Source organism: Etheostoma cragini, chromosome 12 (genome assembly GCF_013103735.1).
Source record: "Etheostoma cragini isolate CJK2018 chromosome 12, CSU_Ecrag_1.0, whole genome shotgun sequence".
Taxonomy (NCBI): Eukaryota; Metazoa; Chordata; class Actinopteri; order Perciformes; family Percidae; genus Etheostoma; species Etheostoma cragini.
The window spans coordinates 24,733,920-24,758,083 of NC_048418.1; the positions used below are offsets into that span (position 1 = coordinate 24,733,920).

The 24,164-nt window shown below is 42.0% G+C and overlaps 3 protein-coding genes across 7 annotated transcripts in view; 1 reads left to right on the plus strand and 2 right to left on the minus strand.

Moving 5' to 3' along the window:
• Positions 1–637: 637 nt before the first annotated feature.
• The window catches only part of LOC117954868 (dynein, cytoplasmic 1, intermediate chain 2a-like), a 24,905-nt gene continuing 1,378 nt past the window's right edge, over positions 638–24,164 (minus strand). The window contains exons 2-18 of one of the 5 annotated variants that reach the window (XM_034888908.1): positions 22,926–22,930; positions 8,054–8,065; positions 7,836–7,962; positions 7,250–7,385; positions 6,848–6,910; positions 6,500–6,630; positions 6,306–6,395; positions 5,936–6,098; positions 5,733–5,832; positions 4,872–4,997; positions 4,566–4,712; positions 4,102–4,215; positions 3,876–4,009; positions 2,878–3,022; positions 2,646–2,786; positions 2,279–2,404; positions 638–1,887 (exon numbers count right to left, since the gene is read on the minus strand). In XM_034888908.1, the coding sequence (XP_034744799.1) occupies positions 1,786–1,887; positions 2,279–2,404; positions 2,646–2,786; positions 2,878–3,022; positions 3,876–4,009; positions 4,102–4,215; positions 4,566–4,712; positions 4,872–4,997; positions 5,733–5,832; positions 5,936–6,098; positions 6,306–6,395; positions 6,500–6,630; positions 6,848–6,910; positions 7,250–7,385; positions 7,836–7,962; positions 8,054–8,065; positions 22,926–22,930 (1,862 nt within the window). In that variant the 3' untranslated portion in view covers positions 638–1,785. Of the gene's footprint in view, positions 1,888–2,278; positions 2,405–2,645; positions 2,787–2,877; positions 3,023–3,875; positions 4,010–4,101; positions 4,216–4,565; positions 4,713–4,871; positions 4,998–5,732; positions 5,833–5,935; positions 6,099–6,305; positions 6,396–6,499; positions 6,631–6,847; positions 6,911–7,249; positions 7,386–7,835; positions 7,963–8,053; positions 8,163–9,757; positions 9,983–22,925; positions 22,931–24,164 lie in introns of those variants that run through there. The other 4 variants (XM_034888906.1, XM_034888905.1, XM_034888909.1 and 1 more) reach the window with 4 other exon arrangements.
• Positions 11,173–16,833, minus strand: LOC117954870 (arp2/3 complex-activating protein rickA-like). The gene is made up of 6 exons (XM_034888911.1): positions 16,808–16,833; positions 13,210–13,345; positions 12,752–12,821; positions 12,534–12,578; positions 11,957–12,105; positions 11,173–11,866 (listed from the first exon to the last, which is right to left on the minus strand). The coding sequence occupies exons 1-6, from the start codon at positions 16,816–16,818 to the stop codon at positions 11,198–11,200; spliced, it is 1,080 nt and encodes a 359-aa protein (XP_034744802.1). The 5' UTR covers positions 16,819–16,833; the 3' UTR covers positions 11,173–11,197.
• pcyt1aa (phosphate cytidylyltransferase 1, choline, alpha a) lies at positions 16,965–24,038 on the plus strand. Its single transcript, XM_034888910.1, has 9 exons — positions 16,965–17,289; positions 19,232–19,345; positions 19,745–19,844; positions 20,045–20,161; positions 20,730–20,881; positions 21,145–21,223; positions 21,753–21,895; positions 21,983–22,171; positions 23,262–24,038. Exons 2-9 carry the CDS (start codon positions 19,232–19,234, stop codon positions 23,493–23,495), a joined length of 1,128 nt encoding a protein of 375 aa, XP_034744801.1. The 5' UTR covers positions 16,965–17,289; the 3' UTR covers positions 23,496–24,038.

Sequence of the window (24,164 nt, forward strand, 5' to 3'; positions counted from 1 at the left end):
TGGCATCTCCATCTTTTGTGTTTCACTCCAGCATTTGTATAAAAATGAAGCCTCCGGCGCTCCTTTTCTCTCTCATGAGTAGCTGATTTGATTTTTATTCCGTTTTTCTGTCTGATACTCAGTGCAAGTAGGACTTCTCTTATTGGACGGTGGGCATAGGATATATTAGATTGGTCAGCATGGTGCGTGGGGCTTCACTCTCGATTGGTCCTCCCACTGGAGGCTACATACTGTACATATTGTATAACTGTACTGAGACAGCACATTGACAGGAAGGGAAATGTTACAAGGCAAAGCTCTGTACAGTTACTGTAATGTTATGGCAATGCGGTTGTGGTCTCTGAGAATCACTCTTACTGATGTACAGAACTTTTCAATTGTTTTCTTGATAAAACAAGAATCATGAGATGAGAAATTAGATATTAATAAATTAAATGTAACTCAATTCAGTCATTGTATTTTATTGAAATAAATCATCCATATGGTTTTAATTTTACCAATATGTCTGAGTTTTATTCCAATGGAAAAGTGCAACCATTAACTGTATCAGTAACAGGAAAGAATACAGTACGATTAGCCTATGCAGAATACTGAACTTGTTCATATGTTATATCAAATATGGTTGCTACAGTGCTTTTTTTTTTTTTATAGCTCATCTTAAACATTAAAGAGAAAACATTTGAAGCTGAAATTCATACCAGCCTGCTGAGGTTAGACTGCTGCATCCTGGAAGGAATTAAATATTGGATGGAAAAGGTAAACTAATGAAAGTCAATTCATGTACTGTGGTAAAAATGAGTTTCCAACCTCAGCTTTACACCGCCATTGAAACCTTAATAAAAAGTCATTTAGATCCCCATAAAGAGGACGCGTCAGGAAACTGTTTCTACTTCTCATTACAGAGGTAGAGTATCAAAAAAATCACCTTTGGTGCAGAAATCACTACTAAACTGTACTAGTGTCAATATATTCGAGGCGAGTATAGGAACCGATTTTGCCTGGTGAAAAGCTTGTAGTGCTAATCTTAGGAATGTACAACTCAAGCTTTTAGTACAAAGCAGCATTTGTTTTTAAACAATACACAAAATAAATAAATGCAACCACCAGAATAAATATTAAATATCGTAGTGGTTGAAATGTAAAAATGTCACACTTCTGCACAGGCCCCGAGTGTGCACGTATGAGCACGTCGGCTGGTTTTTATGTCATCAAATGCGAGTGCAGCTGAGGACAAAAGAGGATCTGATAGTAATATGTCAGCTTTTCTTTTTCTCGTCAGCCATGTGCAAAAGCGTGTCTGGAAAATCTTAAAACACATAAAAAAAAACACTCATGGTAATAAAAAAGGTGCAAGTACAAAGGATTGCATATTTAAAAAAGGGCTGAGTTGGTTGGAGGCCTCAGGAGAAGAGCAGTGTCTAGAGCCCTGAGGATGTTACCAAAGCTAGAAGTCACATCTATGGTGAAAACAACCTCGCTGTATTCCTCTGTCAGTTACACTTTCAACCACTTCACTGTGGTTTCTGTCCTACTGCTGCTACACGTGACATTCACTGTCCCTACTATTGTACTTTAAAACTCTCAAAGAAACATGAAAACACATCTAAAACTTGTCTAAAACCGTCTTTTTCTATCCATTCTAGCTCTGCAAATCTCCTCAGGCCAATTCATGTTGTCGTAGGTGGAAAAAGCTGGAAGCCAGAGAGAGGCAGTGTAGTGTAGTGTAGTGTAGTGTGCTATAAGTGGTGTAGAGTACTGGAGAGAAATGTATGAGGGTTTGTAACATCAGACGTTGGCCAGTTCCTCAGCTTCATCTCGGTTCTCGTTGATATCAGCCAGCGTCCTGACGAAGCGCGTCCACTCGTCAGCCTTTGGCACGCAGATTTGCTGCAGAAAGACAAAGCGCACAATCAGCACGTTGACAATGAGTTACAGAGACGGAACTCAAAAAGCATCAGAAGTTAACTGTAGCAGTGTAACCCCAGGGTTTCCCCTACCAAGGCTTAGGTGAAGCACCCAAGCCGGTTTGGGCACCACCTAAGCCAAATAAATGTAACCAAATAACTTTACTCACATCAAACAGTTGTAGTTGGTCCAAAATGATGTGAAATGGCTTTTTTAATTTTTTTTTATTCAAAAACATAATATTTTCTCCAGAGGACCCCTAAACCCCATGCCAAATAAGTGCACCTATGTCTTCCACAAACCAAGGGAAAACACTGCTAAGTAAATACCATTCAACAACAAAACATCATAGTAACATGGGATGACGTCTCACCTCCCCTACGTCGTAGACCTGCACCTGTCCCTCCGAGTCTCCGGTGGCTATCTCTTTACCAGAGTGAGCCCATCTCACACGATTCAGCGCTGAGGCCCCTTCCACACACACACTCGCAGTGGGAACCTTGAAAAATGTTCATGTGGAATAATCATTATCATGTGGCATAATGTTAGGAATTTTAGCTGATAATGCTAGGATTTATCTGTGCTTGAGGGACATTTAAAATAAATATATATATATATATATGCTTATTTGCTTTCTTGCCAAAGGTTGGATTAAGAAGGGGTATCGATCCAATACCATTTCATGGGACCTTTAAGGGGTTAAATGAAGGTTTCAGTGCATTGTGCGTGCGTGTGCATACTTCTGTGTCATTGTTGAGGTTCCACAGGTCCAGACGTCCAGCTAGGTCCACACAAGCAAACAGAGCAGGGTGTGTTGGAGACCACATGGCATCATACACGTAGTCACAACTGTCCTCAAACGAGTACAACGGACGGGTACTCTATATGGAAGAACAGGAAGAAGAACAGAGGGAATATAAATAACGTGACTAATGGTACGTCTTATAGCTTTACAGCTTGTGAATGTCTCACCTTAGTGCTCCAGAGTTTGACTGTCCAGTCAAAAGAGGCTGAGATGAAGAGATGCGAGAAGTCAACGGGTCCTCCGGCACTGTGACAGCTCAGCCCGGTAACAGGGCCGTGGTGGCCCTCAAACACCTCAGTGATACCCGCTTTACTGTAACACACACACACACACAAACACATCAACATAACTGTAAGGCGTAACATAACCCCCACCGTTCCTTTGCCACAAGCCTTTTTCTCTTACTCCCTTTTTTGTAGGATTCAATTGAAAATGTATTGTGTTAATTGTTAAAAACAATATATACAAATTTCCATGGTGAGATTTGTGAAGAAAGCAAGAGGGGGGGGGGGGGGATGTTTTTTGTTCATCCAACAAAACAAAACATGCAAGACTTAAATCCCCCTTGCAATACCATGGACACAGTGCCAGGCACACCCAACACTTCAATATTCAGTGGAAAACACAGCGCTTTCAAGCCGGAGAGCGGAGTTTACTTTGCAGCAAAAACAAAATACTTTCCTCCAGGAATTGTTGTTCATTACTCGGGAATGTCTTGACTATCATTGCCGCATGATGCTCACTTTTTCTGGCTAAACTCCACTACCATGGCTACTGAAAGGACCGTCCTCAGGCGGTGCTTGTAGCCGGCTCCCAGTCATCTATTGGAGCTCTTTAGCGGCTAAATACCACCAGCAACTGCTCCTCGGAATTTATCCTTCTATGGCACTATAGACTGTGATTTACTTAGTGTAAAATACTTTTATTGCAGGTATGTAATGGTCTATTAGTGAAAACGATTATCACTTTAAGGGCAAATAGCACCCTGCAAATATCTATAAAAAGTGTACAATGTATGATACTGAAAAAGACTGAAAAAGTTCAATAACAAATCAATAAAAAAAATAACTGTGGGGAATGTGTTCTAATATTTACTTTCTTTGCTATTTTGTAAACCCAACAAGTCAGTTGGTGCCAATGAGGACAGAGGACAAAGACCACTCACCTCCCATGGCGGCAGGCCGTGTAGACCGAGCCGTCCTCGCTCCCCACCACAAAGTTGTTCACGTCGCCCAGAGGGAAGGCCATGGAGGTGACGGCCACCGCTTTGCTCTGTTTGAACACCAGCTCCAGACTGTCCTGCAGGGATAATCAACACGCAGACTCAGACTCCGCGTCTCATATTTATTAGGACAGCGTGTCTCTACGTCATCCATTCAAGTTTGATGTACCTGTGGCTGGGAGAGCATGTCCAGGCTCCAGGAGCACATTTTGCCGTCGGTGGAAATGCTGATCAGGTTGTTAGCATTTTGGGTTCCGACCACGTTGACGCAGTAGACTGGGTGCTGAACACAGCAGAGCAGTTAGGAGTTAGACAACATACATTTACCAGGAAAGGTCAGCCAGATGCAAAGACAAAAAACTATCACAAAAAGTACACATATTAGAAGAACTTTGTTTGTGAGACGTTATGGTTGGGTGCCGTTTTCTTTTGGGGACGTCATTTGAATTTGGGAAAAAAATTGAAGTTAGAATAAAAGATTATATATTGCAATATATCGCAGAATATAGCAATATGTTTAAAATCGCAATAATATTGCATCGTGGCATAAGTATCGTGATGATATCGTATTGGGAGGCGTCTGGTGAGTCCCACCCTGGTGGACATACAGGTGTGTGAGCTCCAGTGCCTTACTGTGTGTGCAGCTGCAGACAGGGGAGTTCTCTGGACAGGGGTGCGCTTGTTGCTCCTGTTGTCCCATAAGACAATCTGTCCGGAGTACGTCCCACCCACTACCAGGTTGGGGTGGAACTTTGCAAAGCCGGCTGACATCACCTCTGACTGGAGGAAGCAAATAATGCATTTAAATATCTCCACTTCTGCCTAAGCATTTAGCTGTATTAATCTTAAAACAAGATATCTTGTGATGTGAACTCTCTTTAAGATAATGTCTTTATGCCAGGGGTTTGTAGCACAATTGCATGTGAATTCTTTCCTTACCTGGCAGTGGAAGATGTACTCAGGTGTGGCCTTCTTGTACTTCAGGTTCCAGACCAGAGCCACTCCATCCGGCTCATGGGGGGCGTCCTCGTTGTTGTTATATGAAGCCACCAGCAGCTCTGGATACTGAGAGGAACATAGCAGCAGACAATAGAAGAAGCAGTGAAGCAACGAAAGAATCCTTTAAAGTTGAATGTATGCTTCTGCATTAAATCGAGGCCGTAGGTACGTGGAGATAAGGACCCCATGCTGGACCCTACTCTGTAGCCTGACGCACCTCTCAAAAACACGTCACGGCGCAGACCACAACAGCTGTGATTAGTCCGCTTGGCCGTGGCTTGGTAGCGTTGCATTTCCTTCTACTTATAAGGTTTGTGAGGTCACTTACGTGGGCTACTGTGAAAGCTCTGTGTGGTACCTCTGGAAGATCTGCTTTATCATATGCACAAATATCTTGAGTCAAATGTATTGTTTTGGGGAGAAAATTGTGTGTAGAAAGCCGTAGAGAAGCCAAGGCAGAATACAATAACATCCATTATGGCTCTTCAAGGTCAAGTTTGCTTTTAATATTTTTATGTAGATAAATAGCATAATAAAAAAACAAAGTATTGCCAAATTTTCAATATCCTGCCTACAACTCCTTTGGCTGGACAACAAAATAAGTTTAATGTTATTTTTCTCCGGCGAGTTAGGGTCTTTCGGCTTTTGGCTTTGCAGCATACATCCCACTAAGAGCCACAAATGGATCGGCAGAGTGCTTTCAGACAGTCCGTTCTCACTGAACCACTACCGAGGGTGCGGTTTGGGACGTTGTAATAGGATGAATTTCTCTGTAGGGATCAGTAACAAACAAAAACCCACCTGAGGTGACCAGTCCAGACAGGTAACCACTCTGTTTTTAGTCCAGCGCTCATCTGCAAACTGTCTGTTGAGAACCAGCTTTGCACCTGCCTGCAAATCCCTGTGAGGGACCAAAACAGAAGACAGATCGATTAGCTAACCATCCATGTGTTATTTTAACTTTGACCTCCATTATTAACAATTTCTTCTCTTATGTGCCCCACCCCTCCTTATCCTCTAGATCTCTGCCGCTGTAGTCGAAGCAGACGTCCACATGCTCAGCCAGAGCTCTCTCCACAATTCTGCTGCCTCGCTCGAAAAACGACAGGAATTCCTCAGAGTGCAGGACTTGCAGCTTCTCTTCTTCTGTCAGCTCTTTGGGAGTGTCTATACACAGAGAATTCAATATGGAGAAATGATATTGCGTACTGGTAACATTGTGCTGGATAGACAGAAATATGCAAAAAACAATCCGTACTGGTAAATTGAGACTATTATTTCCCATGAATCTCTTACAGCCCAGTGGTTCCTGGGATCTGTGGCATTAACAGCCAGCTCACAGAGAGGTTACATGTTACACACTTCTGTCCTCACCCTCCTCCTGCTCTTCACCGTGTTCATCTTTCTCATCCTGGGTATCCTCTGCTGTTGGGGGAGCAGTTGTATCCTCATCCTCTTCCTCATCTTGAAGACACACACACACACACACACACATTAGTTTATTATTCTATTTATAATAAGCCATGGCAAAAGATTTGGAAAACACCTATCCGTGTTTGTTTGTGTACCTGCTTTTTGATCGGTGTGTGTCAGTGCCTCCGTAGTGGGTGTCTGTGTTTCTTTGGAGTAGGACACCATTTCCTTTGGGACAAAGTCCACCTGGGTCACTTTGGACATTCCCAGCCTCACTGCTCCACGTCTACACATACAAACGCACACAATGGTGGAAATAAGCACACACTTACAAAGGTTTGCAATACAAAGCAGAACAGGACGCAACATTTACACATTTACATGTAGAGACATAAACAATGATATACAGACATAATATTAACACATTTAGACAACTCTAAGATGAAACCACACAAACTGAATAAGGTTGGCAGACAAGCTAAAGGAGAGAGGAGGAGCAGTACCCCATCAGCTCAGAGTCGGAGTGGAGTTGCAGAGTAGAGGGGTCAGGATCCCAATGCAATGTCCTAATACAGCCAAACCACCAGATGGTGTTAGTTAGAGAAAGACAGGACAGACAGAAAGAAAGAAAAGGGAAAAGAGAAACCAAACACAAAAGACAGGCAAAAGCCAATCAAGGGATGGGACAGAGAGAGAAGAACGGAGTGTGTGTTAATTGAGAAACGTCAGCGTGCCGGTAAAAAGGCAAAAGAGGAGACAGGTCAGAATTCATCAAGTATATTTACCATGGTAACAGACACACTGGGCATGCAGGTACAAACCACAATTACATTAATAAATGACCTAAAATGAACAATTATTATCTCCGGACGCACGCTCGAACGCACGCACACACACACACACACCTTGGTCCTGCGTTTCCGTCCCCAGAATCTTGGCTTCCTGCATCGCTGCCCACTGATTTGTTGGAGGGAGACATGGGGGCGGGGACTAGGTAGTGAAACAGACACGTATCTTCTGTTACTACCCTCAGGGGCTGAGCTGTAAGTGCATGTTTGTAGGTGTGTGAGTCAACAGGTGAGTGAGTGAGTGAGTGAGTGAGTGAGTGAGGGAGGGAGGGAGGGAGGGAGGGAGGGAGGGAGGGAATGAAAGAAGGAGGGAAGGAGTGTGTGAATGAGTTTGCATGCAGTAAGGAGGACAAAATAACAGACAAAGGGGAGAGAAGAGAGAATGAAAATAAATGGCAGGCAGGTTTTAGGTGGCATGCACAAACAACAGTTAACAACATGTAAAATGTTGAGATATTGTGAGATATTGTGAGATATTGTGAGAGGTGGGCATAACTGGCAGTGACAGACACCAACTAGTCCAACGAGTTAGAGGAGCCTTTTATAAACACTGCTAATTGCATCAGGCAAACAACAAGAAAATTATGGGAGATAAGTCAGCGTGAAAGCTAAAAAAAGAAGCATGCAGGCATTGTGTGTTTACCGTGGGCTATGTCAGGGGTTATGCCGACACTCTGCAGCATCATCTCTGCCTCCCTCCTCTTCCTCTCTAGGTCAGAGTCTTCATGACCAGCTGAGGACCCCGCCTCAGCGCCACGCTTCGAGTCTCCCTACAGAGTACAGAACAAGCTAAAGACAGAGCAGCAGCCCAGCAGGTTCTTCGGTGATAAATGAAATGAAGTTATTGCTTCCACCGCTTACATCCTTCTTTTTCTTCTCCTCTTCTTTTCTCTTCTTCTCCTCTCGAATCTGGGCGATCCGTTGCTTCTTCCTCTCCAGTTCAGCCTTCAGCTCACTCTTGTCAGACATACTGCAGGAGGAAGAGAAGACATACTTCTTGACATGCTTCACTTATAACACACCCAGACCAGAAACCTCACTAAATATCTCAATGTAAATACAAGGCTTACAGGGCGTTTGTAAGGCTGCAACTGACAAATATGTTCATTACTTTAATCTGAATCTTTTCCCATTGATTAATTGTTTAGTCCAGGGATCTCCAAAAGGGGGTCCTCAGAGTCAGTGCAGGGGGGCCTCCACATTATTGATAATTTGGAAAAGTTTTTTCAAAAATTAAAAAGTCTTAAAATGCATCCAAAATATTATTAGCAAATATAAATCCCCACTGCTTACTGGCCTATGGGTAAGTTTGAGTAGTCACTAAGGCCATCCACAGATACACTCTTAAGGATTCACTGTATTATTTAACATTAAAAGATGATTCATAAAATCAAAACAATTATTAGGCAATTTTAATTTTATTCTATGCAAAAAAATACCAGAATTAGCCCTGGGCCTATTATACTGGGAACATGTGAACACCAGCCAGCTGATGATAACAATGTTCTCTTTATATGATTTCTCCATAATGACACGCCTAACGGGCAATGATTATTCAAAAGCTATTAGGCTGGGTCATTTTATAATGAATCCCTCAGTTGTATTTACAAATAAATATTCTAATAGTTTATTAGACTCTTACTCCTACTAAGTTACATATATTTAAAGTCAGAGCAAGCAGCGCTTTAAATGATGGTGTAGTCATGTCAGGACACACACACACACGCTACATTCTTTAAATTACTGTGAAAGCTTTATTCTATTTGTGAAATGCAACATAAGGGAGAGTTTAATGCTTATTTTTCATCAAGATCACATTGGGACACATTATACTAGAGAGATTTGTGAACCCATTATAGTGATCTTGATGTGGGGGGGAGAAAAGCAGTCACATCACATCTCCCTTTTTGCATTTTCACAAACAGAATAGCTAAAGCTTTCACAAATCTCGCAGTGGGTTTCAGGCAGCTTAAATGCTATAGCTAGCTACCTAAATAGTGTTGAGAAGCTTTCACAAAAGTGAAAAGGTGCAAAAAATAGCGGGCCAGTCGCTCCTTAATGTTTCCCTTAACTTTCCTCTTAACCTTAACTGTCCAATAGGGAAGCTAACTACAGTGTTGTTACAAACTGGTCATAATTATGTGCTAAAGCTAATCCTGTTAGCTATGTTGTAACCTAACTAGTGTTCAGAACAGATGGACAACCGAGACGCTCCAACCGCTGTCATACTAACCGCAGTTAAAAATAAACTAAACTAGCTATTCTTCGTCATAAATCGCTCATTTAGTGAACGCTTCACGTTATAAAGGCTCTGGGTCAATTATTTGTCCAACATTTGTATATTCTAGCTAATTAACGGCTACACTCTCAGTGTCAGAACCGAGAGCTAACGTTACCGTCGCTACGTTAGCATGCTAACGGTAATCTCCATGGCACCCGGCGGGCCTACTGTCACAATAAGCGACTAACGGTAGCGCCGCAAACCGACGCCCGAGCCTTTCTGCTTTATTGTCCGTTGACTGGCACGTACAAAAGCAACACAGTTATTGAGGCATTGTAAAATACCTGATATCAGATGTTAGTTTTCGGGAGACAGATTAGGATATAATCCGGTTTTGTATGCGTTAGGTCTGAAGAGAAGGGATGATGGTGGAGATTGATGATGCTGGAAGAAGTGAAGTAATCATAGACAGTTAAAGTAAGAGTGAAGAAGAGAGGCAGTAGTCTAGTCCAACGCGAAGAAGAACAACCGTTGAAGAAGAGTCCCCCTACTGGCAGGAGGAGTTAGCTACACTCTCCTGGAGAATTCCTTTATACTTAGAGTTGTGTTTATCTATTAAACAACCGTCATGAAAAAAGTATTTAAATCCTTTATTTAAGTCCAATTGATTATTCTACCAAAATATGCCATTACACATAAAGTCCTGCATTGAAAGTTGAACGTAAAAGTAGGCTTACAGGAGGCAGTAGCTCAGTCCGTCGGGTGTTGGGTTGGGAGGGTGGGATAAGTCCACATACATGTCAAAATATGAGCAAGGCACCAAACCCCTAACTGCCTTTCCACGGGCAGCCCCCCCCCCCCCGACAGCTCTCCATTTAGTGCATGTATAGGTACAGAGCAAGTGTGTGTAATTCTGGTCTGTGTGTAACAACAACAGAGTGTAAATTTCCCCTCGTGGGACTAATAAAGGATACATTATTATTTAGAGAAAAATATAGAAGAGAGTCTTGATCATGGGGAATGTCCAATTCCTGAGTGTTGAATGATTATACTACTGGATAATTATTACTGATGGGTTAACATGTAAGCAGCATATTAACGTTGCAGCTTCCTGTAATGGAAAGTCGTGTTTGGTCGTTTCAAATATTTCTTCCGATTTTATCAACTGTTCGTATGCATTTTAAGAAAAATCTTAATCTTCAAAGTAAGTACCAACCAAGGTGGCATGGTGGCCCACTGGTTAGCACTGTGGCCTCACAGCAAGAAGGTTCTGGTTGTGAATCCAGGTCGTTCCGGCCCTGGAACTGGCTCAGATCTGGCTGCTGGCTGCCCACATCCCCTAAACCCATCCCCTTGAGAGATGGAATGCAGGGAATGAGTTTTGCTAAAGTACCTTAACTATAACTGTCAAATATGTGAAGCAAAACAATCAAATGCAGGGAAGGAAGTCCATTTTGTTTTCAAACACATGCAAATATTAACACACTAAATGAAATATAAATTCACACATATTTATTACAAGTAGCCAATCCATTTTGTTCTTACTACATTGATTTTATTCAATACAAAAGTTTTTGTGCAAATCTTATGAACACCCATGAAAAAATGAGTCAAAGTGTGGTTTCTCATGCATGCTGTGAAGCATTGTCTACATGTCTATCCTGTACAACATATGATCATTTGCATTTGATTTGAGTTTTTAATGTGAATTTGTTCACAGTCATGTCTTGGTTTGGTGATTTAATGTTGTGGTCTTATGCTGCATAGAAGGTTATCATCTGTTTTTACTCTGGTTCGGGAGCTGGATTGGGATAACGAAAGGGGTCGTACAGGTCACGTGTGAAATCATAAGGGTCAATGTAAGGGGTCTTCTGGGTGGTTGGAGCTTCAGGGACACTTTCTTTGGCTTTTGCTACTTCCTCTTTCTCCACTTTCTCTTCAGTTTGGGCCTCTGGCGCAGTAGTTTCCTGGATGGGGCGGGGAGGGTGATCAATGAGGCAGTCAGGGTCCCAGTATGGGTCACAGTCGTACTCCATAGCTTTAACAGTGATAGCAGGAGGGGGGACTGGGACAGACTTTTTGGGAGCAGGAGGAGCCGGGGGTAGTTGGGGAGGAGCAGCATCTCTTATCTTCTCCCCTGTTTTGGGCCTGCAGGCGGGGTTGACTCGTGGGTCACACAGTACCGGAACCGCCCCTGTTGGCAGGTAGACGATCTGAGGTTTGCACAGTGGATCTTTGGGATTACACAGATAGACTCTCTGAGCTTTCTCCAGAGGGTCTGGTGTGGGAGCAGGGGTGGTGGGAGGGGGAGGAGGCTGGGTGGTGGTAGATGGTGCTGCGGTGGTAGTCAGTACACCCATGACACTTTGGTAACTGGAGGCATCTGGGCCATAGGTCCACTCCAAGTGACGCATCTGCTGATACAACATCCTGATCCTGTCGATCTCGTAGAGCTGATAAAACACAAACATATGTCATAGAAAAGTTGTTTTCGCTGAATAATCCAAGAAGAGTCACATACATTAGAATCAACATCAACCTACCCCTTCAATGTGCCCAATACTGTTGTAGAATCGGTAGTAGGACTGGAAATCCGGAGAGCCTCTGTACCATTTTGGGTCAATGTTCCTCTTAGGTCGAGAATTAGTCAAGAAGTTATGTGCCTGAGCAAAGCCGATGTTAACCGGATTTCCTGTGGAAGAACACAGAATGAGTCATTTTTATTTAATTATCTGTTATTTAGACATAAACCCAGGTAACATTGAGAGACCAGATCTGTTCTTCCAGGGAGTCCTGGTCATAAATTATAAGTGGGAGAGTATTTATTATTTTTTTTATTTTTAAGATTATCAGGCTTAGCCTTTAAATGCTCATAAGTACCAGAATTATTGATTATTGAAACGTTAACAGGATAACTATTATTGGTGTGAAGAAAGTTAGCGCCAGCTATAACAGTCTTAAAAGTCTTACTACTTTTATGTCTGGAGATAAATACACTCATACATTAAGGAGAGTATTTAGCTCTTAAATCAGAACTTAAATATAAAAATACACTTGAAACATACTGTGATTATATAATGTGTGTGATTAGAATCTACAAGAAGGTGGCAGATTAAATACCTCCAGGATTCTTTACTTTCATCAGAGATGTTGCTTCTAGCAAACCTGGAGGGAGGCAGAGATCACGTTAGACACCCAAACAACATAACACTCCCTCTGCAAAGCATTACACTAAAAGAGACAACCTGTGACTACAATTATCATTTCAACTTTTTATTGCTATGGTTCTCCCATAGGTCAGATGAAACAAGAATTTCACTAATTTTACTTGGACAAACCTGGCATTAGCAGCACGTAGCATAGTGCCCTCAACAGGGACACCTGGGAAATCATCCTCGACATCTGCAACTGCAATATCACACAAAACCTTTATTATTTAGTATTGTGCCTTACATCACTGTTGTTATTCATAAAAGCCAATATGCAATTGAATGCATGTTAAAAGCACAAAATGAGTTCAAAGTAAATAAATATGCCGGGACACCAAAAAATGTCCCAGACATTAACCACTACATGAAGATATTGCTGGCAAGGCAAAAACTACCTGATTAGAAAACAAATCACCTGGCAATAAGATTGTATTTCTTGTGAAGTTGCTACTTGACTTGCCATGATATCATGTCTTCAAAATTCTTCTTTATGGACATTTTCTACACAACATAAGCAAAGCAAAGCAAGGGTTGCCTTGTTTGTACAGTTCTACTTTTAAACTTGAGTAAAAAAGAAACCTGCTCACCTGCTGTTGCATCTCACCCAGTCCTGTTCTAATCCACTGCACAACATAACTGTTCATAAATACTGCTGTTGATACTGGGGTCTTTCCATTGGCCACTGAGGTGCACGTAGGCTTGACTCCACCCCTCATGCATTTTCTGTCGAGACGTGGACGAGCTCATTAGCACAATGAGTATGAACAAGCAGTAGAAGACCAGCTTCAAACAAAATGGGACTTGTAAAGCCACAAGGAACAGTCCTGTGACAGCAGGTCACCTTCTGGGTGCACATGCAGTCCAGTTTCTTAAGGTTTCCATGGGGTCCTGGTGCTGGATGAAGCCATCAGCGGATGTAGCATGCAATTAAAAAACACTATGTATCTCTAAATCCATAGCTGCCAAACACACAACATGTTCTGAATTTCCCTTGAATTTATGGACCAAATGTGCAAAGATGGTGACATGAACTGTAGCGTAATTCTTGAGAGAACATGCCTGCAAGATAAAAATGAACCCTCTGTCCCAAAACAGCTGGATATGTCCTTTTATCTTTGATCTTGGGCAGTCAGATGACAGAGGGTGAGCCAAGTCAACTGCTGTTTAAATCCCCTGGAAATATGCAGGAATTATGGGCTAGCTTGTCCAAACACCAGGTCACTGTAACACAGCCTGGAAAATTGTTGTTTAAGGCAGGGACTTCAACAGGGGGTCTGGGACCCCTAGGGGGGGCCTCAGAGTCAGTGCAGGGGGGCCTCCAAATTGTTGTTTAAAAAATGAAAGTCTTTTAAAAAACATGAATCCATATTGTTAGCAAATATAAATCCCTACTGCCTGCTGGCCTGTAGGTAAGGTAGTCACCAAGGGTTCACTGTTTCATATGTATGTTTAACATTAAAACATAATTTAAAAAAGAAAGCCAATAAGTACAACTTCAAATACAACATTCATATAGTAAGGGGTCTGTGCTCCGTCTTTCTTAGAAGCTTCAAAATGCCTTTTTGTTTTGTTTCACATATATTTCTAAATGCCTATATATTAAAAATACACATACATTGCACTAATACGTTTATAAATTGTATTGTTATTGTTATTAGCATACCAAAAACTCTTTTCCCTTGTATTATATCTTTAAAAATGAATAAATAAAAGGATACCAGTGTGATCCAGGCAGAATATAATGTTTGGGGCCATGTTAAACAAACAACACATTTCAAGTGTGAACATGAATTATTGATAATAGTAATTGATGATATATGATGTAATCCATTAGAGTCAGTTGCTTTGAGTGTGTGCGCTGCCAAATACCCATCCCAGCTCAGCCAGGTCCTACATTTCAGCCCACTAATTTTACCACATGTCCAAGTCATCTTTTGACTTTCTTCATATTCATTTTTGCCCACCTGCTCAGTGTTTGTACTTTCAACACTGGAGGAAATTCTATCCGTCAAACCAGCAGGTAAAGCAGCGATCAAAGAGTGCAAGAAGGAGCCGGGGAGTCTATGGGGGCTCTGCCAGGTGGCTAATGGTGAACATCGTACTGTAATTGCTCTGAGCAAATGACAAAAATGGAAGGGTAGGGCACCTGTTACTTTAAATGATATACATTTATTTTCCCTGTCCACTGAGACACACAGCCGCCTCACTAAATAAATCAACTAATTTTACAGAAGGTGTAAGCAGGGTGAAAAACAACAACATATAATGCACTTAGGAATCTGACATGATCTTTTATTATATTTTGCAGGCTTGTCAGAGTAGCACTTTTTTATAACTTATATATATTGGCAATATTAATAAACAAATTGAGCCATTAGTTTAGTACATGTTACCAATGGATATCTGGATAAGCCTTGTGGCAGTCGTGCTGAAATATTTAAAGAAAATGACAAAACAGTATGTATTACAAAAGCTTTATGATGTTGAATGAGATTCTAAATAATATCCCCATTGTACTGAGATGGAAAATTAAAATATGTCACTAGGATCTAGGCTATTAATTACACAATATTAAAACACACCTTTTAAGGGACAATTACCCGTGTCCCAAAATCATTAAATACTTCTTAATCAAGCAGTAAACCACTTCATTGCGCTGTTAGTTTTATTTTAAGTTAAAGCAATAATGAAGAATATCTCACAGAATATCTGCATTACTGCAATGTACAGCAGCTTTTGTTCAACTTTAACACCACCTTCAGGGTATCAATTATCATAATTTGTGGCCCTCTGATCTTCAAGTGAAATTACACCTTGTCCTGGAGCTCTCTGCAGGACACAAGAGGATCAGCTCTAGAGTAATGTTTTGAGCTCTACACCATTCATTCCACAGCTAAGCTAACCTGTGCTTGGGCAAGATTACCACTGGGTGGTACTTTGTTTTCCTGTTGTAAAATGATGTAGCATTGCAGATGTTCAGATGAAACGTCTCTCTTGGTTGCTGCAGAAGAAGATTTGCAGAGTCAAATGGGCTGAAAAGAATCCAAATAACAAATTTGGTCTGGGCCAGTGACGGCCCACAGAGTCCACTTCTTTAACTCAGCCCACACCAGAATGACGATCTGTGGGTGGGGAAGACATGGCTGCAGGAGCAGGACTGTGTATGGGGAATTATATAGTCTTCTCTCAGCTGATTGGATGAACGCAGCTGGCTCTAAGGTTGTGGCGGTATATAGGACCAGACCAGGTTCAGCACTGGCAGAAGCCCGAGCTACGCCACAAGTCAACCACACTTTCCATCCGTGGTGGAGAAGAAGGGTTAGAACAGCTTGGTTCCTATGATATTTTATTACACTGAAATTCTACCTTGCACATTTTGGGAATGGGAAAGGCTAAGGGACTTGTTTTAGGATATGGGGATGACTGAGCCCATGATAATTGTGATGCTGCAACTTTTTGTATGTGTATTATTATAATAAGGTGTGAATGTGAATGCTAACGTTTGTAAAATTGCACGATCGGCTGTTTTGTTTTGAATATGTATTGTTTCACCTACCTGCTCAAGGACCATACAGGGGAAATAGCAATTGTGCTACAACCTGGTGCAATATATCTCTCCTTGTTTTTATAAAATGTTAATGTTTAATACTACACTGTCATTATGTACGTTAGTATTATCAGCAAGATCTGTTTAGAGTATCAACAATGCTTATTCTGCAGAAAATTGTCCAGTGTGTTAATGTTATATATGAAACAGTAAAAAGTGTTTTTTAATCCGTGTAATTAGACATTAGTCTATTAAGTAGAGTATTTGAGGAAATGTACTTAGTTACATTCCACCACTGCTTTCCATATTAGGCCCAGATTGAAGTTGTGTACAATGGTGGATTTTACACACACAACACAATTACACTACACAAACATTTATTCACATTTCATCATACAGTATACACTTACACATACACATTTTTCTTTCCTTTATTGCGTAAATCTGTATAAAAATGCTTTAAAATAAAGTCAAAAACTACAGGACGTGTCACAGCAGGAAAAGTACAGGTGTAAATAATATAATTAATGTCGAATAATGTAAAAATATGTTATTAAAAATGCTGTAACGGCTCTGCACACACACACACAAACACACACGTACAAACACACACGCACACTACTTCACTACTTAATTACCTTTGTGGCATTTGTGGAAATGATCAAATGAAGTGTCCCTTTGCTGTATAACGGGACTATTTATACAACCATGTCGTATACTCTCCACTAGGGGACAACACGGTACACCGCCGGAAATATCCGACTAATGAATTCCTATCAAAGTTTTGTAGTTCCTGGGTTGGTGACCTGTCAGCATTGTAGTACAAGCTGTCACTGCTGATAATCTGTCTTTTCTTCTGGTAGTTGAACTTTTCGGTCAGCAACACAGCGAGCTCCAGGAGGAGGTTGGACTCCCAGGGTTGTTCGTTATTACCGTTGTTGCTAGTGTCAGCTAACCAGCGAGCTAACTTCTAATGCTAGCCGTACAGCTTTACAGCTAGCTTGTTAGCTAGAATTAGACTGTAGCTAGCAGCGTTAGCTAGCTATCTAGCCTGCTGGCATTACGAGGCTAGGAAGCCGCTCACTGCTGCAAAGCAGCATTCCGGACAAAAGACTAAACCGTAAGTAAGCAGAAACTTAAATAAACTGTCAAGTATTAGCTAACATTGATATCTGGGGTAGGTAGCATGTTGATATTAAGGATTTTCGCCAGAGGCGAAAGCGTCCTGTAAACCAGGATTTGACAAGTGAGCTGCACAACCAGAGTCACTAATACTACAAGCGTACTAACTTCTGGCATTAGTGCCAAAATGTGTATGTGTATGTGTATGTGTGCTAACTCATGTTAACGCCTGACATGTCGGCTTGACGTTTTTTAAGTGACATATTAAAGAAATATATTCTCAAAGTGTGGTCCGGGGTCCATAGAAAAGCCTTGAAAGCAATCTGCAAATCTGCGTACGTGACAGCTCTGAATATTGGTAGCTACTTTAAATATATTTTCAATTACTTTTAGTGTGTCTTAATGGTTGCAGGGGCTATCAGTGACCTCTGGTACAAAACATCTAGTTAAACAAGACTTGGCTCTATCCTTTTGTTGCTTTCTTATAATAGCAGCCTATTTCAGTTATGAAGGCATGTGCTGTTGATGTGAATCTCCTCTTTCAGTGTGTGAGAGCCTTGCAGGACTTCTCACTGTCAGAGCTCAGCTGGTGCCAAAGCTGTTGCAGAGGCTTGCTTCTGCAAGAGCCCAGTGTTGGATCAGGTACCTGTCACCACCAGGATCCTGCTGTCCCCCGTTGTACTGAGTCACACTTTAACATTAACAGCAGCAACAGTCAAGCCATGTGATGTAACAGCAAGCTAAATAAGTGACAAGGCTAGACATTTCAAATTACTAAACCCATTCTTCAGTGGCTTCATTTTGGGTGGCGTGTTGGAATGTGTGGAATGGGGCAGAGCCTTTACCCGTAACACAGACACCCTTGTAATAGGATATCAGCTGTAGTTTTCTGTTGTTCCACTAAATCTAGACAGACAGGGTGGACGTCGTATCATCATTGTGGATAGGATCTTTTAATGTGTTTGGAATTCTGTTTAGAGAACTTAATGTGGTGTTAAAATCCAAAGAAAGTAGCGTTAAAGACTCTTTTCGGACACTGGTCATTGACCTTAGACTCTAGCATGGCAACTTTTTTGATAATGGATTAATCATGACATTGTTTTTTAAGCCCAAATCACTAACATTTGATGGTTCCAGCTTCTACAATGTGAGAAGTTAATGCCTTTCTTTGTTTTCTAAATTATTTAATAGACTATTGTTGGGTTTTTGAGTGTTGTTTGGACAAAACAAGATATGTCAAGATGTTGACCTTGGGTCATTTTTTATTGTTACTGTTTTCAGGCCTACCTATAATTATAACTGATCTTTTAAAATCCTATAGATAACTTATATTTTGTTAAGTTTAGTTTTAGATATACTTGTTAGTATTGCTTTGAAGTAGCACCAAACCAGTGGGAGAGACATTGGAAGTCTTCCAGCTGGCTGTGATGCACAGAATGTAGTCAGCTGAAATCGTACGACATTTAATAGAAACTTTCCCCCACTTGTGGTGGACTGCTGACTCTGGTGAATCGGGGCTGGATCTCCTGATGCCTCGTGAATCTTAGTCACTGTTTATTTTTGGGAAATAACAGCAGGCTTGGCATGGTTAGTAAGGTGGGCTTATTTTCATCTCAGTTGGCCTTCAAATATGTCTCTTTTGATCCAATGCTTCCTATTGGTTGAGCCGAGGCACATGCTGTGTTCCGCCCCTGTTGCTCTGTCATATGTCACCTGTCATAACCTCACTGCTGTCTACGTTTATAGTACTGGATGCTATGAACAGTACCATTAACATAATTATGTAACATTATGTTCAAAACGTGGGCACATTATACAGAGTATTACTGAGATCTGCATCTGTGTCCCTTTCCCAATCATACTAGAACATGACAAAGCAGTGTAATAGTGTAAGTGAAGCATGGCGTCGTTAATTCCATTTGTCTTGGCCTTTGACCAAGATGGAGGCCCAGAGCTCCAGCGGGCTGCTGCTGTCCAGAAAGCGGAGAAGAGAGGGCTCCAATCGGGAGACCGAGGAGGGAGAGAAGCTTGGGAAAATCCCCAGATGTACTGTGGTGAGTCAGCTGGTCACTGAGCCGTGTGTGTCCCTCCAGCAGGTTCTACAGGCTGGAGAGACACTCTGGTAGTTTATAAATGCATGTATGTGCATGATTTTCACCATAATCATACAAGACATTTTTTTTTTTAACTTATTTTTTCTCTACAGAGTTATCTATTGTGTAATGTGTCCGACTTCATGTTGGCTGATGAGAAGTTAGCTTTAAAAAAATGTCATCCGCTGTGTCACCACAACAGCAACATCCTTGATTGCATCGTTTCAGGAAGGAATATTACAAAATGAGAGCGTAATAATTTTAACTTTATCCATCCAGTCAATTAGGCGTATTTACTATGATGTCCAGCTATAATGTGTGTGTGCATTTTTTTAACTTTTGTCGGCATGGGTCTTTTAGGGATTGAAGCACCCGGCACCTTTTGCAGATGAGCTGATGCCAGCTGATGATAAACCCTATGAACGAGTCAGCATGGAGGAGGCTAAGAGGGGAACACATCGTGAGTCTGATTCTTTCAATCCATCAGTATATGATATATCTTTCATAGTCTGATTGATGCCTCCTGGTCTCATTAAGCCTCTAAACTTTTTACCTATATCAAACTGTTCAGTCATACTGTACAAATGAACAAAAGTACTTCAGAGATCCCCGCTGTACATAAAGAATACATCTCTTTATGTCTTGTCTCTTTTTGTTCAGCTAACAGACCGGTGCGGGTGTATGCAGATGGCATCTTTGACGTTTTCCACTCCGGTCACGCCAGGGCACTCATGCAGGCTAAATGCCTCTTCCCAAATACACACCTCATCGTGGGAGGTAAGTCTGTCTGTGGATGTCTGTGTCCATACAGGCCTCCACAGCAGGAGACCTCTCATGCGCTGCTTCTTTTGTAAGTGGGAGACTAAAATTAAACGGAAAGACAATCAACAGTACAAGACTGAAGTCACACAACTGGGAAAAGTTAGATAACTGATAATTAATAGTGTGAGATAAGGAAACCTAACTGGGATATTGTGAGATATTACTGGATGTTCTTATAGGTGCAGTAAACTGCTTCAGCTTCCATAATTACAGCTCCCCCTGGTGGATAGATAGACCATAGCACCTGGAGCAAAACCTCCACACATGGGCGCCCGCTCCACCGACTGAGCTATCTGGGTGCCCACAGAGCTCTTTTTCATTGCAATAATTGCAGTAAAAATAGTAAGCTGAAGTAACAATAGATAAGAGTGCTATCCCGCTCACCCTCATGTAAATAGATTTATCTGTCAACCAGCTTTAACTTTATCTTCATTCTTTACTTGGATGTTTTTTTTTAGAATTGATAATCACTTTTTAAGGCATTTAAAACAATTTATGTATTCTTTCTTTTAACCATTCAAAGTGTGCAGTGATGACTTGACCCACAAGTACAAGGGCTTCACGGTGATGAATGAGGACGAGCGATACGATGCCATCAGTCACTGTCGCTACGTGGACGAAGTGGTGCGAAACGCTCCCTGGACGCTGTCACCCGAGTTCCTCACAAAACATCGCGTGAGTGGAAAGAGTTCAAAGACAAACCAACATATTCTGCTGTCTGTTTATTCATCGATATCTTCAGTCTGAGAGACCAACACCTGTTGAGCAAATAAAATGTTAAAAGAAGGAGTTGGCAGGCCACCTTCCCCTGGTCCCCTGGTCCCCTGGTCCCCTGGTCCCCTGGTCCCCTGGTCCTCTGGGACCTTTTCCCCTGCCTCCCTTTGTGTAGTTTCTGTTTTTCTACTGTGTGTTGATGTGTGTTGGAACGACCTCCCCAGATTGACTTTGTGGCCCACGACGACATCCCATACTCCTCAGCAGGCAGTGATGACGTGTACAAGCACATCAAGGAAGCTGGTGAGTAGCAAAGATACCAAGCGTCATAGGGTGCTACTCCAGGATACAGGATACACTTCACTAGATTTAGACGTGCGATCTGCTGGTATTATTCGGGTTCTAGAGGCCTTCTTTGGACATGTGTGTACAGTCCGCATTCTGAATGTGCGTCTCAGTCGAGGTTTTTACAGCAGTTTGTGACAGTTTACGACCTCTTGCCCGTTTACGGCTTACGGTCAGCTCTGCGTTGCTATGGTTGCTGCACACAAACCGACCAGCCGACAGATTGCAGGGCTACAATAGGAAGGAGACACGAGATTCAAGATTTCTTTATTTGTCACTCCACAGTACACTGTAGTACAAAATTACATGCAAAGTTCACAGCTTAGCTTTTCACTTTCATTAGCCATGCAAACAGCTTAGTTGGAATATTGTCTTTTTTGGAATAAGGGCAAAAACTGGAATATTATGTTTGTGTAAACGTAGCCAATCATATAAGGGAAGGGCTAACTATTCATGCATCTCTATCCTCCCCCTCTGCCCTCCACAGGTATGTTCGCTCCCACTCAGCGGACCGAGGGCATCTCCACCTCTGACATCATCACACGCATAGTCCGTGACTACGATGTGTACGTCAGACGCAACCTGCAGAGAGGATACACTGCCAAGGAACTCAACGTCAGCTTCATTAACGTAAGAAACGTAGCTTTGGATTAACAGTCGTGTGTTACGCACCTCCTCTCGGTTTCTAACCCCTTGGTTGTCCCCTCTCCTTATCAGGAGAAGAAGTACCACCTGCAGGAGCGCGTGGACAAGGTGAAGAGAAAGGTACGCGACGTGGAGGAGAAGAGCAAAGAGTTTGTCCAGAAGGTGGAGGAGAAGAGCATCGACCTGATCCAGAAATGGGAGGAGAAATCCAGGGAGTTCATTGGCAACTTCCTGCAGATGTTCGGCCCTGAGGGAGCTCTGGTGAGGAGGTCTTGGATCTGGCAGCATGACTGTTTACCGGTTGAATTTATCTTTCTTTTCATCCAAGAACCACCTGACCAGCACAAAACACTTCTGGTAGAAAAAAAACAAAAAAAACTTTCTATTTAAAGAAGCACAATACAGCGCTAGCCATCCGTGTCTAAACAACAATGTTGTAACTTAAAAAAAAAAAACCAATTTCCGCATTTAACATGTTTAGAATCACTAAATCTATTCACTAATCTTAGTCTGTTGTTATTTTAGAAACTGTGCATGACTGGAAATAATATCTCACATACCCCAAGCAGTACCCCAAAGTCAAAGTACCCCTAGAGGTATGCGTACCCCCCCTTTTGAGAGGCGAGTTGAGGAGATACCACGCAGTGGAAAAACGACACACGCCACTCGGAAAACCTTTCACTTAGTGACAAACACGTAAGAACCTCCCAAGGCACACCTGAGACTCCTGGGTGTCTCTGGGTATTTTGGAGGGTTTTCTGACCGTTTTATCAGTTCTTGGGTGGTCAGATATGGTTTAATGTTGGACTTGATCTGTCTTATGAATGGTATGAACCCAGACGCTGCTGCAGCAACTTATGAGGCATTATAGAGCATTTGGAAGGCCATCATGTACTTCACTCATAATGTTCTAAAAATTGAATAGGTGCTAAAAACACATTTTATAAACATTTCTGACTAGAAGAGCAAATGCTGCATCTTAGATTATTCTTCAGGTTCCCAGCTTTCAGATGACGTATTATATGACTTTGTTAAATCTAAAAATCTTAAAGCTCCCCTGTCCCTTATTGGCTTATTGAGTGTTTGATACCACGCTCTGATCCTTGTGTCAAATATGAAGCTCCAGCCAGCAGATGCTGAGGATAAAGACGGTACAAAACAGCTAGCCTGGCTTACGTAATGTTGCTAAATTTCAAAAAGACCACAGTTATTCAAATGTCATCCTAAACCAAATAGGCCTTTTATTTTTATATGAAGCAGCAGCAGCGAGGTTTTTAATGTTCATGTCGCCCTTCCTGCATTAAGTTGATTTATTAACAGATGATCCCTTTATGTTGTCTAACTTCCGCAGAAGCACATGCTGAAGGAAGGGAGGGGCCGCATGCTGCAGGCCATCAGCCCGAGGCAGAGCCCCAACAGCAGCCCCACCCGCGAGGAGCGCTCCCCCTCACCCACCTTCCGTCTCCCCTTCTTCACCAAGACCTCCCCGCCTCCGTCACCACCGCCCCACCCCAGCGGAGCCCGCGGATACCTCATCAGTGAGGACGACGACGAGGATGACGAGGACGACGAGGACGAAAGCTAGAGTCGTTACTGGTTACTGGCGCTACCAGTTAGCTGTTGAGTAACGTGGTTTTCATCCAGCTCCTGCTTCCACTTTTCGTTGTTTACGATCTTACTTTTTTTTTTTAGCCCTTGAGAGTCACGTAAATAGCCGGTTTCTTCACAGCTCTTGTTTTTAGGAAATGTTTATCCTCTTTGTTTGATTTTGGTCAGTAAAAGTCACCACTAGTCTCATTTATCTCGGTCACTTTTGATGTTGAGTTTATTAGTCACTCACTGTTGCTAAGGAATATTTTTTCCATCTATGACGGTATTCTTAAGTTTAGCGTTGTGGTGAGGTAGGGATTTGTTGTTTTGTCATGGCTTTAGCGGGAGGGCTCGCAGCTTTTTGGTCCCGTGCTGGAACAGCACATCTAGTCTGGTGTGGGAGAGGTGAGCTGAGACCTCATGGAGACCCTGTTGATTGTCTCCAGGAGACGTTTTTGTTTTTTAGAACGGGTCAGAGAACTGGACGTTTAAATGATCTGCTCATGCGGGGCAGTTCATATTTTACTCATACTAACAAAAAAACAACCCGACTTTTTAAATAACAGGGAAACTCCAGATCACGTCAAATGAGACATCAAAGACGTCAAAGACAAAAAAAAGCTGAATCCTGAGTCGTATGTGACATATGTCTACTAAACAGCAG

Bases quoted from the DNA above. Each gene is read 5' to 3' on its own strand.
- LOC117954870 (XM_034888911.1), bottom strand. The intron at 12,106-12,533 runs GTATTTAATCTG...GTTCTTCCACAG, and splicing joins GAAAGTAAAGAATCCTGGAG to GAAATCCGGTTAACATCGGC. The intron at 11,867-11,956 runs GTAGGTTGATGT...GTGTTTTATCAG, and splicing joins GTATTGGGCACATTGAAGGG to CTCTACGAGATCGACAGGAT.
- pcyt1aa (XM_034888910.1), top strand. From the start codon at position 19,232: ATGGAGGCCCAGAGCTCCAGCGGGCTGCTGCTGTCCAGAAAGCGGAGA. The intron at 19,346-19,744 runs GTGAGTCAGCTG...TGGGTCTTTTAG, and splicing joins AAATCCCCAGATGTACTGTG to GGATTGAAGCACCCGGCACC. The intron at 19,845-20,044 runs GTGAGTCTGATT...CTTTTTGTTCAG, and splicing joins GGCTAAGAGGGGAACACATC to CTAACAGACCGGTGCGGGTG.